The following is a 15,349-nucleotide window of genomic DNA, read 5'->3' on the forward strand; positions in this document are numbered from 1 at the left end:
TCAAGGAATAAAGCGGCTTCATAACATCACCCCAGGACATTCCACCCCTTATTCCATACCGTCTGCTCAATGCCCAAATTAATACATTTCAACTTTAAACACACACGTTTATACATATATATAGAGCTAGGAACTGGATCTCTCGGGCAGGTCCCTTGACTTTGTTTTTATTGATGGCAAAGCCGGCTTCCAGGACAATCTGGATGGTCTTCTCTCCTTTCCCAAATACCTGCAATGCTGTGTTCCCCCACAAAATGATGTCATCAATGTACTGCAGATGTTCTGGAGCCTCACCCTTTTCCAGTGCAATCTGGATCAGTCCATGGCAGATGGTGGGACTGTGCTTCCACCCCTGGGGCAGTCGGTTCCAGGTGTACTGCACGCCCCTCCAGGTGAAGGCAAACTGAGGCCTGCACTCTGGTGCCAGAGGAATGGAGAAAAATGCATTGGCAATGTCAATAGTGGCGTACCACTTCACTGCTTTGGACTCCAGCTCATACTGGAGCTCCAACATGTCCGGCACGGCAGCGCTCAGCGGTGGAGTCACTTCATTCAAGGCACAATAGTCCACAGTCAATCTCCATTCCCTGTCAGACTTGCACACAGGCCAGATGGGGCTGTTGAAGGGTGACAGGGTCTTGCTGACCACCCCTTGGCTCTCTAGCTCACGGATCATCTTGTGGATGGGGATCACAGCATCTCGATTTGTCCAATACTGCCAGCGGTGCACTGTTGAGGTGGCAATTGGCACTCGCTGCTCTTCTCCCTTCAGGAAGCCCAACTGCAGAAGGATTCTTGGTCAGCCCAGGCAAGGTGTTCAATTGCCTAATGCCCTCTGCCTCCACAGCAGCTGTTCCAAAGGCCCACCTGAGTCCCTTCGGGTCTTTGAAATACCCACTCCAGGGAAAATCTATGCCCAGAATACACGGGGCCCCTGGGCCAGTCACAATGGGATGTTTCTTCCATTGCTTTCCAGTTAGGCTCACGTCGGCTTCAAGCAGTGTAAACTGCTGCGATCCCCCTGTCACTCCAGAAATAGAAACCAGTTCTGCCCCCACGTGTCTCGATGGAATCAAGGTGCACTGCCCGTCCGTGTCAACCAAGGCTTCATGTTTCTGTGGCTCTGATGTGCCAGGCCATCGGACCCACACTGTCCAAAAGACACGATTTTCCCTGGCGTCCCCCTGGTTAGAGGCAGGGCCCCTCTAGTCCTGGTTATCATTCGAAACTTGAGCTACTTCCCCTCTGGTGGAACTCCCTCTCTCAGCATTACCATCCTTCAATTCATCACCCACGCTGCCAGGACCAAAGTTGATTTTCCATCCCACCTCCTCATGTCTTCCCCACTGTCACACAGGAAGAACCACAGTTCAACTCTTGAGGTGCACCCTCTCTCCCTAGCTGAGGGACATCTGCTTCTGGTAACAGGGCCTCTGGTCTGTACTGATGCAATTTGGAGAAGGTCCTCTTTCAGCTCCTTCCTGAGTTTCTGATGAGTCTTGTCCATCCTATCTTCCATCTTCTGTATGGTCTCTGACAGACTCTTTTCCACAGCTGCAATTCTTGCTTGTGTTGGGCCATGCACAGTGTCTGCATACGCCCAGAGCCTCCTCACCATAGGACTCACTGTCTCATCCCTGTCATTCCATGTCATCATTGCCAAAGCAGGGACATATTCTGGTGGTGCGTGTTGTGCAAGTTTCAGCCACATCACTGGTGTGCATTTTACCATGTCAGGGCTCCTAATTGCTTGGTCATCTGAGAATATGATCTCTATCACCTCCAGTTCTCTCAGGCATTGAATCCCTTGTTCCATGGCCTTCCAGGGGTTTTGCTGCAGCTGGAGACCTTCCCAGCACAGGTATCTTTCCTTCACACTTCTTAAGAGCCGTGTCCAGAGACTGAGAGCTTCAGGGTCCCTTGTCATCCCTTGGTGAATACTTAAATCACATGACAGGGACCCCAAATGCCTTGCTTCAGTGCCATCCAGAACTGTACCATCGCCTGCAGCATCCCAGATTCAGACCATCCAACTTAATACAGTTTTATCAGGCCATCAGGTGTAATCCTTCCTCAGGGTAGGAAGGCTCTCTATGGACAGGGACTCAGTAATGATCTCAGGTTCCAATTTCTCTGCTGGCTGTGAAGGTCCTGGCTGCTCATCATCATCCACTGGGAAAACGGATTTGGCTTTGTGTTTCTTTCTCTGGACAGGGGCAATTGTTATTGGTTTAGGCTCCCCATCTGCTTTAGCTGCACCTGGAGTGATTGGGGTGTATGCTGGCTTATTCTCCTGCCCCTCTGGCTGTATCTTCTGCCCTACAGTATCTAACAGCGTGCGGTAAGCGTTAGCCAGGACCCAGCACATGGCAATGAGCTTTTCCTTTCCATCAGCGTTGGTATTGCAGCTTTCCTTCAGATACTTCCCCACCTCAGCTGGATTCTGAATTTGTTCAGGGGGAAAGTTCCAGGCTACTGGGTCAGAAAACTGCTTCAGGGTCTGGCCTATGTCCTCCCACACCCCACACCACTTAGGATTTTCCACAACTGGGGCAGGTGTCTGGGCAACCCCTCTGGAAATCTCAGCCCTTATTTTAGACAAGCTGGAGACTACATAGAGGAACCCTGCTAGATAACATAAGAAAATGGTATCTTTAACATCCAGGGGAAACCGGACACTTTCAAAAGGTGACGTGCCAGATCTGAAGGGGAAGAAGGAGATGAAGGGCTGGGAATTATCATCCCCTGCTTTTCCCTAACGAACTGGGTGTAATTGCTAATACATTCCGAAAGGAAACTACCAAGGCCAGAATGGAAAACAACACGACATACACATTCTCAATGGTTTCCATTAATTCCATCTGACTTCGAGAAATCACTAGCACCAGGCATATTAAAATGGCAGTCCTGTTTCTTATTCCTGACTTATAAAAGGTGTAAGCCAGGGAGCTGCCTGCCCATAGCTGTGGACACGTACTTATGGTTAGGTTCCACAGAAAAATTATTAAATCAAACTGCATGGTCTTACTGCTATAGTTCAATACAAAGTGATTCAAAGCAAAATGTTGGTGGGTTGTTTGGGTTTTTTTTTCCACTTTCACATGCCCCTTAAGTTGGGCGTCAAATTTATATCTTGGTTTTTGAGACAAAACTTCAGCAGGAAACACTCCGGAGTAAGCGTCTCCTCCAAAGGGAAAAGGGCCTCCCCTTTTCCTCCATCAATGAGACAAATGGGTCACAAGGAGTCAAAGTGGGAAAAAGAAACAAAACTGTTCATTAACACACAAACAAAACAGGGCAGAACAGGTTAAAAAAACCCCTCAAAATACAACAAATTCCTGGAGAGGGAACAGACACGTGGGCTCGGACCAGCTGGGGCCACCCCACGGGCTCCCCGGACCAGCGAGGAGGGAGGCGAGGCAGTGAGGCAAGGGAAAGGGAAGGGAAAAAGAAAAGAAAAAACCAACAGAACCTTTTCTCAGCTAGCTGGAACACAAAAGAAACCCAAAGAGCAGCACAGCACTCCTGGTGCACTCCCTCCCGAGCCCCTGCCAAGCCCCAGAGCCCCCGAGCCGCTGGGCCCCCGTTAAACTGCCCCCACTCGGGCCTGTGGCCCCGGCCCCGGGTCCATTGTAAAGGCACAGCGTCCTTGGGCATTGAGAGGACAGTCAAGGAATAAAGCGGCTTCATAACATTACCCCGGACATTTTCTTACTGATTTTGGCCTTACATTTCAATTCAATTCTGAGATAGCATCTAAGAAGGGGATCATTTGGTAGTAGATTGTTATGTGTTGTTTCATTTTGTTGTTTGCATTTTTTTTTTTATTTGAGCTGTTTCACCCACTCATTCTGATCATTATCTTATTATTTCTATATTGCTAATAACTGACTATAAATACAGTGCTGAATTCCAATCCCATCCTTACTAAGCTCATATCCACTATCTTGAAAAATCCATATACTGTGAATAGTCTGGCCCACAATTTTTATATTAACTTTTCATGGCTGTTGTCTCTGAGGGATGTGTGATTGCACATTTGCTATTTATTCTAGATGTATAAATACACCATCCCTCTGGCAGCATTGAAATTTGGTGTAAATTCATTCAGGCATGTGAAAATGCAAAGGAGTAGTCCAGTGGTTACAGGCTGGAAGCTGGGGACTCTGGGCCTGTCAGTTACCTCCAAATACTGTCCCTTTATATTTGCATATGAGATTTATTTATATTATGAGTGTCAAGACTTACTCTTCTTTCTGTCCCTGTAGTAGGACATTAAGTTTAGTAAATTTCTTTTACACCATTCACCATCTTCTGTGTGCCTATGCATGTGTGTGTGCACACATATAAAAAGATATCCCCTTGCTTTGATACTTACAGTTTGATAGTATTGGTGTTACTTTGCACTGGCTCAAGAGCTACTTGTTCTTTAGCTGCTGTCATTTGAGGGCCATCAGATGTATCCTCTGACAAGAGGTGGTGTTTTACATAGTTCTTTTAGACCTGAAGAGTGAGTTTTTTCTGAAGTCCTTTAAGATATTTAGAAGCACAGTCCACTCAGTGACACAGGTTGCAGTGTAAGTGTTATGAAAGTAACAAGGCTTCCTTGCCCAGCTAAACCACCATTATTTACAAAGTGTGCATATAAATGCAACATTTTTCTTACTAGGCATTTTAGAACTATATCAGTGATATTCTGTCAACGACTGAATATCATATAATGGTAAACTGAGTTTCTCGTATCTACATGTGTTTCACAATGTCAGTAGTATTCCTCAGGCAAGGCATTTCAGAAGACTTTATTCACACCACTAAGCCTTTGGTCTTTTGCTTTAAACTACCTGAGGCATACTATTTAGGTGTGTGCTGTCTTTTATAGCTTAAGTGAGTGAAATGTTTTGCATTATCAAGTATTTCACACAGTACAGTCTGTTAGTGCACTCAAATGCTTGCTGTCACTGCCAGTAGCTCAAAAGTGTAATAGAAAGGGGATTTCTAAAGGAGTCTGTGTTCTCCTGGCAAAGAATCTATTTTAAATTAATTGTTCTTATTTTATTTTATTTCATCTTAGGAAATGATAGTTTCTGGGCTTCAGCCTGAAACCACATACTCTTTCACTGTGACAGCCTATACAACGAAAGGTGATGGAGCACGCAGCAAACCCAAACTTGTATCTACTACTGGTGCAGGTAATACTTACATACAAATTAAGCTCTTAATGACTTTTTCTGCTACTGTTTTGTTCCTACTATTTGGAAGTCTCCTGTTGTGTGAAGAGTGTTTCTAGAACATAGGATTTTCTGTTTCAGTATTTGGACCTTCATTTATTTAGATAAAAATAGAGCCAGTGATTCCCTTTGTCCCTTTCTCAGTTCCAGATGAGGACACTTTATAGTTTTTAGTAGCTCTTCCACTATGATTGGTGTCTTCTTGGAGAAGGAAAAATAGAAATTCAGAGCTGAGAAGGATATTTGAAAAACTTGTAAATGGCTTTCATGATCTTCATGAAAGTAGCAACACTGCTGCCTGTCAGTAAAAACATTGAAAGAACCCATCTTCATGACATTCACAACTTTTCTCAGAAGAATGTGATTATTAAAGGACAGAATTAGAAAACAGAATGAAAGTCCATCCTATGAAACCCTGAAGCCCGTATTGGTTTAAGGGTAATTTAAGGCACAAACTGGGGCAGAATACACCCTGCCATTGAGTTCAGTCTGTGTTTGACCACAGGTGGTACTAAATGGTGGATATCTTGACTGCATAACCAATACAGCAGTTAGCACAGATGGGATGAACCAAACTGCTTTTAGATGAGGAACAATTTTTTCTTTTTTAATGCGTCACTGTGCCACAGCTTAACCAATTGATGCCACCACAGCTTTAGTGTGATGCTTACCTACAGGTGTTCACAGTCTATAGGTATTGTGTTCGTTTTCAGGGGCTTGTAGCGCAGCCATTAAGGATATTCCATTATAATCACATGTATGATCATTACAAGCTTTCTTAATGACAATGTATGGTTTATGCTAATAGATGAAGTCCAAAAGGCATACTTATTTGTATTTATAGTGACTGACTCAATTTCTAAAACAATCACTGAATGCAGAACACATCTTGTATTAATATCAAAACCATCTGTATCCTTTTCTTGTTAGATCTGAGTCTTGGTGGCTAGATGCACAATGTTTCATTTCAGATCTTAGAATACATTCCAGTCATTACTCTTGGCTATTGCTGAAAACTTATCCTCAAAATTCTTATCTTTCCTGAATTCTCATGCTCTGAGAAAAAAGGTTATATGTATTTCTGGCATGCATGGAACTTGATTTAAGAAAAAAAAGCATTTGATCCATTACTCTTTTTTAAATTTCAATTCCCAGTTTAAGTAAACACAATTATATAAATTATAATTTTATTAGTTCCTAGACATAAACATAGGTTATTCAAATGTGCTTGCAAAATTTAAAGTTTCTCTGCATTTAGTCCTTATTGACTGTTTGTGTGTCATTCTTCCAAGATCTCTGATGTTTCTACTTAAAAAAGAAAGAACAAATCCTATGTCCCATATAAACTTGACTGAAGAGCAGTAGAGAATCAGAGGCATGTCTGTAAATGTAACACATATTCTACTGTTCTTGCTGTTTGCTTAATCCTGTGAACAAGTAACGTTTGTTCCTGGGATTAACAGCTAGTTACCATTTTGCTCCTTCATACATTTGAGTTTGTATGAAATCTCTTCACTTGGTGTTACAGCTTGCTGTGTTCGGAGGTTTTTTGTAAGAAAAATTCATATGCAGATTTTTGAAAAAAGAGACATTGAATATAGTTCAAAGAGCTTCCTGCTCGCTGTCTTTCTATGAGAATACATCACACAAGGGAAGGAGCAACCTTAACACCAAAGGGTAGTAGGTCTGTAATGTAATCTCCTATTCACTTTTAGTTTCTGTTTGATTTTTTTTCCTGAAAAGGTGGTATTCAAATACTACAATAAAGCAAATGAAGGATCTGACTTTCTAATCTAACTGTTAAAGTTTGAATGACTGAGATTGTATCCATAAGAGATATGAAAGGAGAATGGATGTCTGAACATTTACCAGAGAAGCTATCTGTAAGGTATTCAGACAATAAGTAACTATTCAGCTGTCCAGTTAGTGACACAAAAGCATAATTTACATTTTTAGGCAGGAAAGATTCACCAAACATAAGTAAGCCTACAGGATGGTAACTCAGTTATTAGTAAAGTCACTGAATGCTGTTGATATTTTCATTCAAGAGTGTGGTTTTTTCTTATATTCAGTTTCCTTTCCTCACTATTGAAATCAAGCGGAAGAAAAACTGTTACTGAACATTTCTAAATCAAAGTACTTACTAAATTACTTGGCCAGAAGTTACAAATTGTATGATTAACAAGACCTTGATAAAAATGAAGACTTACTAGTCAGTAATATCATACAATTTTTATGAAAATTTTAATCAGACCTTTAATTTCTGTGTCACAGTAGTTGAAGAATCTCATAGGACAATAGCTTGTCCATTATTGTCATTGTTCTCATACTGGACAGCACTCTTGAAATACAGATTTCAGCTAAAAGAAGAAAGTTTAAGGCGATGGTGTATTTTATAGCAGCTAACAGAAACAAATTATTTTAGGTAATTGGGCAAAGGCAGCTTGCGTGAGCTTCTACTGGTAGTGGAAAGCCATTGCAACAGCAATGTCTGTTGCAAATGGGTATGTGAGATGTCTTGCCATGTAGTAGTGGAAGAGGAATTCACTAGAATCAGAGAATATATATTTTTTTTTAATTTTATTTTATTGACAATTTCACTTCTTTTAGGTTCATGGAAAATTTAGGTTATTATCAGAAATTTTAGGCAGAGCTATTTGGTGACACAACTCTATATATGATTGCACAGAATCCTGTCATTTGTCCTAAAAGATTGTAATATTCATAAGTAATCAAACTAAAAGTAAATGTTAGCTGAAAGCTGTCTGGAAATAAAAAGAAATGTATCTGCTTTGCAACATCAGATAGGCTCGATGGTATTTTAAAAAAGTGACCATTTTTATTTACTATTTTAGTCACAGGGAATTTTATTGGATAAGTAAGCCTTATTAGTTCCCTGGTTCTGATCAAGAGCAAGTACTAGTTTCTTCCTTCCTCTGTAGTTACCGCAAAGGTTAAAATGTAGTTCTAATTGTGAAGTCCACCACAAGAACAAAAAAAAAAGGCAATTCATCACAAAAATAATTTAGTGATACTTCCTGGTAATTTCTCCTCTAGAAAGCTGAAGGACTTACTATTCTTTTTAGGTGAACTATTCTTTCCCCTGCTACACTGGTACAAGTAATAGCTAGAATGCAGAGAAAAATATGGCCTGCAAAAGGCCTTCACAGCCTTCTCATTGTTCCATCAAGACTTGTAGTTATCAATGAGGAAAAGTCAGAACTAATCAGAGAGATCTTCTTTACATAGCAGAAAGTGTGGGAAAGCACTCACAAGATTCCACAATAATGCTGCAAGGTGAACTCAACATTTAAAATCAAAGATATTTGGAAAATTTATATAAAGCTTACCTATAATTGTTATGAAATTAGAAGCAATGTCTTGACTTATGACAGATGTAATGAGGAAAGAGCTTACTAAATGGAGAATTTTCTTCAAGGCATGCCATTCTTCCCTCCTTACTCCTAATTCTTTATGGAATGGAGTTAGACCTTCTGACAATAACAATCTGATTTGCTGGGTGCCTGAGAACTGAAGATAAGTAATAAAATCTATTGAAGTGTTTAAATACAGGAACCAGAGCTCACAGTGCAGCAGTTACGTTCGCACAGGAAGGCTTCGAATGCAGATGAAACTAATTAGTCTTTGTTGAAGACTATGTTGTCATCACAGTACTACTCCTGAAGCTGTTCTACTCTCTTGACCTCTCAATTGTCAGGCATTGGTACAAAATGAACGCCAAATTTCTAAATAGTATGGATATGTTTCATTATCAAATAAATCTTTGTAATAGAAACAGACCTCTTTGAAATAGAAATATTAATGAAAATATAAATGAAATGTATACAAATGGACATGAATAAATTAAAATTAATCAACCAATCAAATAGAAACAGTAAATGAGAATTCATATTGGGATTCCAGAAATGTACACTGTATAAATTGTATAATGGTATTTCTGGCTTGATTAGGACTAATTCAGTCCTCTCTGGACTGATTCAATCCTCCTCAATGTCCATATCACATTTGCAGTCTGTACTTCTCTAAAAGACAAATCGCCAGTTTGGACCAATGGGTCCCAATGAAGATTGTGACTGTATGCAGTGTGTAGGTTAAGAAGAGCTACAAATTTAGCCTTCTTCAAAAGAAATCAAGTTCATGTGCACGAAAACCATGCTGGAAAATAAATCATATGTGATAAGCCATGTAAAAACATTAAATTCCAAACCTCTCCATGCTAAAACAGTGGAGGTGGAGGTGATTTGTGTATGGAAACTAGCATAACAGGTTCCTGTCATATGTAGTAATGATTTTTGAGGGCAAGGTTGTTCTGACTTCTACCACATTTTAACTATTAATGATAAGAGTTATGTTAAACCTATCTAGAAACTTGTAATTTCTTCATAAATTATTTTCCAATTTACAGGAAATGTGCCTTAGATTAAATAAATGAAGTTTTTTTTGTTTGGTTGGTTGGTTGGGTTTTTTTTGCAAACAAGGATTTGTGAGACAGAACCATTCATAAGACGTTTGTTGGAAGTTTTACTTCTTGATTTGTGTTCCTAGATCCTGTGCCTCTGATTGTGCTCTGTATTTAGAAATAATGGTAAGGGAAGAAGACAAAAAAGCAGTAAATGTCTCTATTGCTGCAGTTCCTTATACTGTATGACCTAATAGTGCAGGAGGCAGACACTATTTCTTCATTAGGATAGTCGTATGTGGAACTGAGTTAGGGAAGAGAAAATATATCCCTATTCCTGCTAAAACTAGCCTCAAGAATTGTACGTGCAATTGTGTTTATATCTATCCTCTTCAAATAACATTGTGCTACAGTTCCAGGCAAACCTCGGCTTGTGATTAGCCACACACAGATGAACACGGCTCTAATTCAGTGGCATCCTCCTGTGGAAACTTTTGGCCCGCTGCAGGGTTATCGCCTGAAGTTTGGTCGCAAAGACATGGATACATTAACGACCATGGAGTTCTCAGAGAAGGAAGATCACTTCACGGCCACAGACATTCACAAAGGAGCTTCTTATGTCTTCAGGCTCTCAGCTAGAAATAAAGTGGGCTTTGGGGAGGAGATGGTTAAAGAGATTTCTGTTCCTGAAGAGGTACCCAGTGGATTTCCCCAAAATCTCCACTCGGAAAGCTCTACTTCTACATCAGTTCAATTAACTTGGCAGATGCCACTCTTGGCAGAGAGAAATGGCATTATCACCAAATATACCATCTTGTACAGAGATATCAATGTTGCTTACCAGCCAGTTGAGCTCCCTGTTGTTCCTGCTGATACCACTATGACACTTTCTGGCTTAAAACCAGATACCACATATGATGTAAAAGTACGTGCCCACACAAGCAAAGGGCCTGGTCCATATAGTCCAAGTGTCCAGTTCAGGACACTACCCGTGGATCAAGGTAGGATTTGTCTGCTTGTGGCGTTGACCTTTAAAGGAGTATCAGTCTTTGGATATCAGTGTTTTTGAAGGTGTAAATAAAACTGACCGGCCCATTCATAAAAATAGGTTCATCAAACACAAAAGGTAAAGTATGTAAATCTTAATATGTTTTGGATGCCTTAGAATTCAGTTGTCCCTTGCCAAGCAAGTTCTGGCTAACTTCTGCACAATATTTTCAGGTAAGGAAAATGTGCGTAGTGGGTTGTCACTAGATAAGAGTGAGAATGAGTTTAAATGTGATCTTTAAATATGAACAAACAGGTAGGAGAATTGAATCCTTGTTGATTTTTGACATGGAAAACTAATACTCCCAAGTAGCAGTGGAAATATGACAAGATCTGAGCTCCAAGATGTTGTTTATATACATTGTTTCTTTTTTTCCAGCAGTGTTTGCAAAAAATTTTCATGTTAAAGCAGTAATGAAGACTTCTGTTTTGCTGTCCTGGGAAATTCCAGAAAACTACAATTCAGCTTTGCCTTTCAAAGTAAGTTACTCTCTATTTTTACAAGAGAAAATAACAGAAACTAGGTAATGTCAATCACCTGATTAAGAAGCTTACTGAACATGTAGATTTTTTGGGAGTATCGTTGTTTCTAAGATTGCATATTTATCAGCAGTGTTGAACCAAACTGTTAAATTCAGTCATCTGGGAATATGAGTTGTCCAGTAATGTGGCAGCGTTTCCAAGTAGTCAGGCTCATACTGGTTAATATGCTGGTTAATATTATAAGAATGCCTTGCTAATTTTTCATTCACTTCTACAGCACTTTAAAGAAAACAGGGAAAGAAAATAAAAATTTTCTTCTTTTTTCCTAGTCCTTTCCATACTGACTGGAATTGAGTACCATTTTGGGTTTTGTCTCCTCAGTGTGCAACAACACATTTTTGATTTACAACTCTTTTACTCCACTAACTATAGCATTATCCAGGTACAGACTCAATGTAACATGCACTCTGCTTGGAATTTCTTCTGCTTCATTCTTAATCACTTGTGTCATCTCAGGCAGTGGCAAGTGAAGAACAGTATTTTAGGAACTAAATGGTACAAAAACCTTTCTAAATAAGGAGTGTGAATGAAAAAGTCAAGATACTTTAACAAGAGTGCCTTGCTATAAATTCTGGGTTCAATAAAAGCTACTTATTTTGGAAAAGTGAAATTGAATTTCAGGAGTGTTTACATTGCTTTAGATTAATGTAGTGGTCTGTGTGGTTTTTTCCCCTGAAAGTGAGAAGTTTACTTACAGTAGTGAATTGAGTACTTTTTTTGTTTTACACCCTAAAATGCCCAGGAACATTCTTTTTAAATTTACAGCTAGGTTGATTCCTGAATTCAGTGTGACAGCATCATTTGCCTTCTCCTAGTAACCAAAACTACCTTTGTGCGTTAACTTAGATCCTTTATGATGACGGGAAAATGGAGGTTGATGGACGTGCTACTCAAAAGCTGATCACAAACTTGAAGCCAGACACGTCATACTCATTTGTCCTGACAAACAGAGGGAATAGTGCTGGAGGTCTTCAGCACAGAGTAACGGCAAAGACTGCACCAGATGTACTTCGCACAAAGCCAGTCTTCATTGGAAAGACCAACTTAGATGGCATGATAACTGTGGAACTTCCAGAAGTACCCTCAAATGAGAATATAAAGTAAGTGAATGAATGGCATACCATTGTTTTTATCTCCAGAGAGATGATTATTTTAACTCTTGCTGGTGGACCATGGCTTTGTTCTTTATAACAGTACAGAGACCTCAGTGCTCTGCGGTAGTATTTGAACTAATATCGGTGTAATATTTATTATAGTAAACCAGGAGGTGCTGTTGACTCTCTCAAGGGACAAGAGGTGTTACAGAGGGGCCTCTAATCTATAGATAGATAGATTGGAACACTGGGCAATCATGAGTGGCATTAAATTTAGCAAGAATAAATGTCAAATTCTCTTGTAAAGGTCCTTGAGTGCACCCAACAAAGGGCAACAAAGTTAACAGAAGGATAGAAAGGAATGTTCTGTGAGGAGCTGCTAAGGGCTTTGGGCTTGTTTAGCTTGGAGAAAAGAAGGCTGAGGGCTGACCTCCTTGCTCTCTACAGCTTCCTGAGGAGGGGAAGTGGAGCAGCTGATCTCCTCTTCCTGAGATCCATTTACATGAGGCAATGCCTCGGAGCTGCATCAGGGGAGGTTCAGATGAATTAAGAAACATTTCTTTACTGTGAGCGTTTTCAAACTGGAAGAGGCTTCCTGGTGAGGCAGTTAATGTCCCAAGCAAGTCAGTGTTCAAGATGTATTTGAATGATGCCCTTAATTTGTTTTAACCTTTGGTCTTCCCTGAAGTGGTGAGGTAGTAGGAATAGATGACGGTATGTCAGCTCCAACAAGAACTTCTAAGTTTGTCATGTACCAGGTATGTAAGACTTGTATGGGGACTGATTGTCCTTCAATTTGCAGATTTTTCTCTGAGTGTTTTCGTGTTTCATCACGGACTGCAAAATGACGGATTCAGAAAACCAGTTATATTTTGAACAATATATCATCTCAAAAAGAATGGATAAGCCATCAATGCATAACTACCCTGCTGTAGCTCCTTGAAGTACTCAGAGTTTTAAAGAATTGTTACTGTACTTAAATTAATTCAGGTTAATTAATTCTGATGGTTTTTATTGGGATAAAAATACCAGGTCCTCTCCACTGGTCTCAGAAAGAAAACAAGTGATTTTGCTGAAAACATTGGAAGTTTTCTAGAGGTTACATAGATTTTGGGAGGGAACAGGTGGTGTGAAAATTTAAACAACAGAAATAGGACTAAAGACCTGAGAGCACAGGTCAGCAGGGATTAGAAAGGCTAGACAATAAAGATTTGCCAGGAAAACACGAAGCATGATACAATCAAGTGTTATTGCTCTGCTTATAGAGATTCTTGTTGGTCTGTAGAGTTCCCATATGTAATGTAAAAGAAATGGGGAGGAAAATGAACCAGTCATTAAATGCTGTTGGGGATTCAACTGGTCCTCTCCCTGGTGGATTTTTGCAGCTTTGTAGAAAGCTGCTCCCCTTTTTCATTACTGACGGAAGACTTTGAGGCGGGTAAGGTCAAAAAATAAATGACTTTGAAACATTAAAAGGATGAAAAACTGAAAAATGTAGTCATTATCATTAGATTGAGTAAAATGCGGTCAGTAACAAATGCAGCTAAGGAAGACTGAAGATGGAATGAGTCAAAAAAGATTTATGAGGCAGAGCATTCACAGAGAGAAAAACGTGCAGGATAGCTGATGAAACAGTAGCAGAAGATAGCACTGGAATAAAAGACAATTCCCTTCTTTTTAATAGTGTAAAAAAGTTAAAGAGGCTTAGTTGCATCAGAAAAGGTACATTAAATCTACAGGGTCCAACTGCCAATTTTGTAAATAATGTATCTCCTACTCATACATGTATTTTCTAAGAAGATTTGATCAGGCTTGAGAAAGTAGAACACAACAACAAAGATTGCTTTGACCCTTGGAGCAGGCATACCAAAGCAACTACATACTGAACAGAAAAACCTGACCTGATGCTTGCTAGAATAAGTAAGTTTATTATGCATTAGTCTTCTTATGGGAAGAACAAATTCATGTAGTAGTTATGTTGACATTTTTAGACATGCTGTTTCTCTGTTGGTACATTATATATGCTCAGGATTGTTCCTAGCTTAAAATGAAGTACTGAGAATTTTTCAGTAATACTAATTACACAGAACGTGAAACAGGTAACAGTTTGCTCTTATGAAGTATAGATAATGAGTTTGACAGTAATGTTATAAAAGGCTTTGTAATCTTTGTAATTAAAATGGTAGTATTTGTCAATGTTTGATGGTGATAGAAATTCGTGCATAGAAATTCGTGCAGAGTTCACCTTGTGATTAGGAAAATGTATCTCTTTTGCTCATCTCAAGGGAGCAAATTCTTAATTTTTCTTTGTTTTAGTATTTTGGGCTATTCCAGAGCAATTTTTATCAGTAGAGGACAGTTCATGTTTCTCTGAATCTCTTATGTCTTTGTAAAGTGTTAAGTAAAAACAGAGTTTTGTGGAAGACTTTGGCTTTTCAAACACGCAGTAGATAAAACAATATCCAAACAAACCCTTCATTTGTGACCCCCCCTCCTATTGCCCCCCCCCAAAAAACCCAACCTAAAAAGAAACAAGCAAGTAATGAAGTAAACTGTAAAAAAAACATGTTTTTCAGGACATGCTGCATTTTCTGCAGTTAGCTAAAAATCACAGAACTTTGTTGTCTGTCACAATTTGCAGCGCCGCATATTGGTGTGAACATTTTCATTTTTCTGCTTACTATTGATCTATTTGTTCTTTCAGTTTAAATTACTCTGTGTGTGCTGGAAGTCTTAGTAGATTTTCAAAGTTATGGGGGAGACTTTCATGAAGAAAGTGAGAAAGAGAGTGAAAGTTATATTTACATGCTGGCTGTTCCTTGATTGAAAAGAAAAACGTATGAACACTCCACTAGCTTAAAAAATAAAAAGATGATGAAAAAGGAAAGAAAAGGAGGAGTATGTATCTTTGATGTTTGAAAGGCGTAGGGGGCAAGTTCTCGTTTCTTCTTTGTCTTGATTCTTAGGCATCTGTTAAAGATATGTAGGTTGTTATTGTATACATGGATAAGTCAGTG

At 39.6% G+C, this 15,349-nt stretch overlaps 1 protein-coding gene across 48 annotated transcripts in view; it reads left to right on the forward strand.

Annotated features, from left to right (window-relative positions):
* Positions 1-15,349, forward strand: part of PTPRD (protein tyrosine phosphatase receptor type D) — a 1,187,151-nt gene that overhangs the window by 1,070,735 nt on the left and 101,067 nt on the right. For 23 of the 48 annotated variants that reach the window (XM_039567532.1, XM_010392896.4, XM_039567544.1 and 20 more), the window contains 4 exons: positions 5,072-5,189; positions 10,062-10,649; positions 11,075-11,175; positions 12,085-12,338. In XM_039567532.1, coding sequence (XP_039423466.1) covers positions 5,072-5,189; positions 10,062-10,649; positions 11,075-11,175; positions 12,085-12,338 — 1,061 coding nt within the window. The remainder of the gene's footprint in view (positions 1-5,071; positions 5,190-10,061; positions 10,650-11,074; positions 11,176-12,084; positions 12,339-15,349) is intronic. The other 25 variants (XM_010392930.4, XM_010392906.3, XM_010392900.2 and 22 more) reach the window with 3 other exon arrangements.

The sequence above is a fragment of the Corvus cornix genome, chromosome Z, assembly GCF_000738735.6.
Source record: "Corvus cornix cornix isolate S_Up_H32 chromosome Z, ASM73873v5, whole genome shotgun sequence".
Taxonomy (NCBI): domain Eukaryota; kingdom Metazoa; phylum Chordata; class Aves; order Passeriformes; family Corvidae; genus Corvus; species Corvus cornix.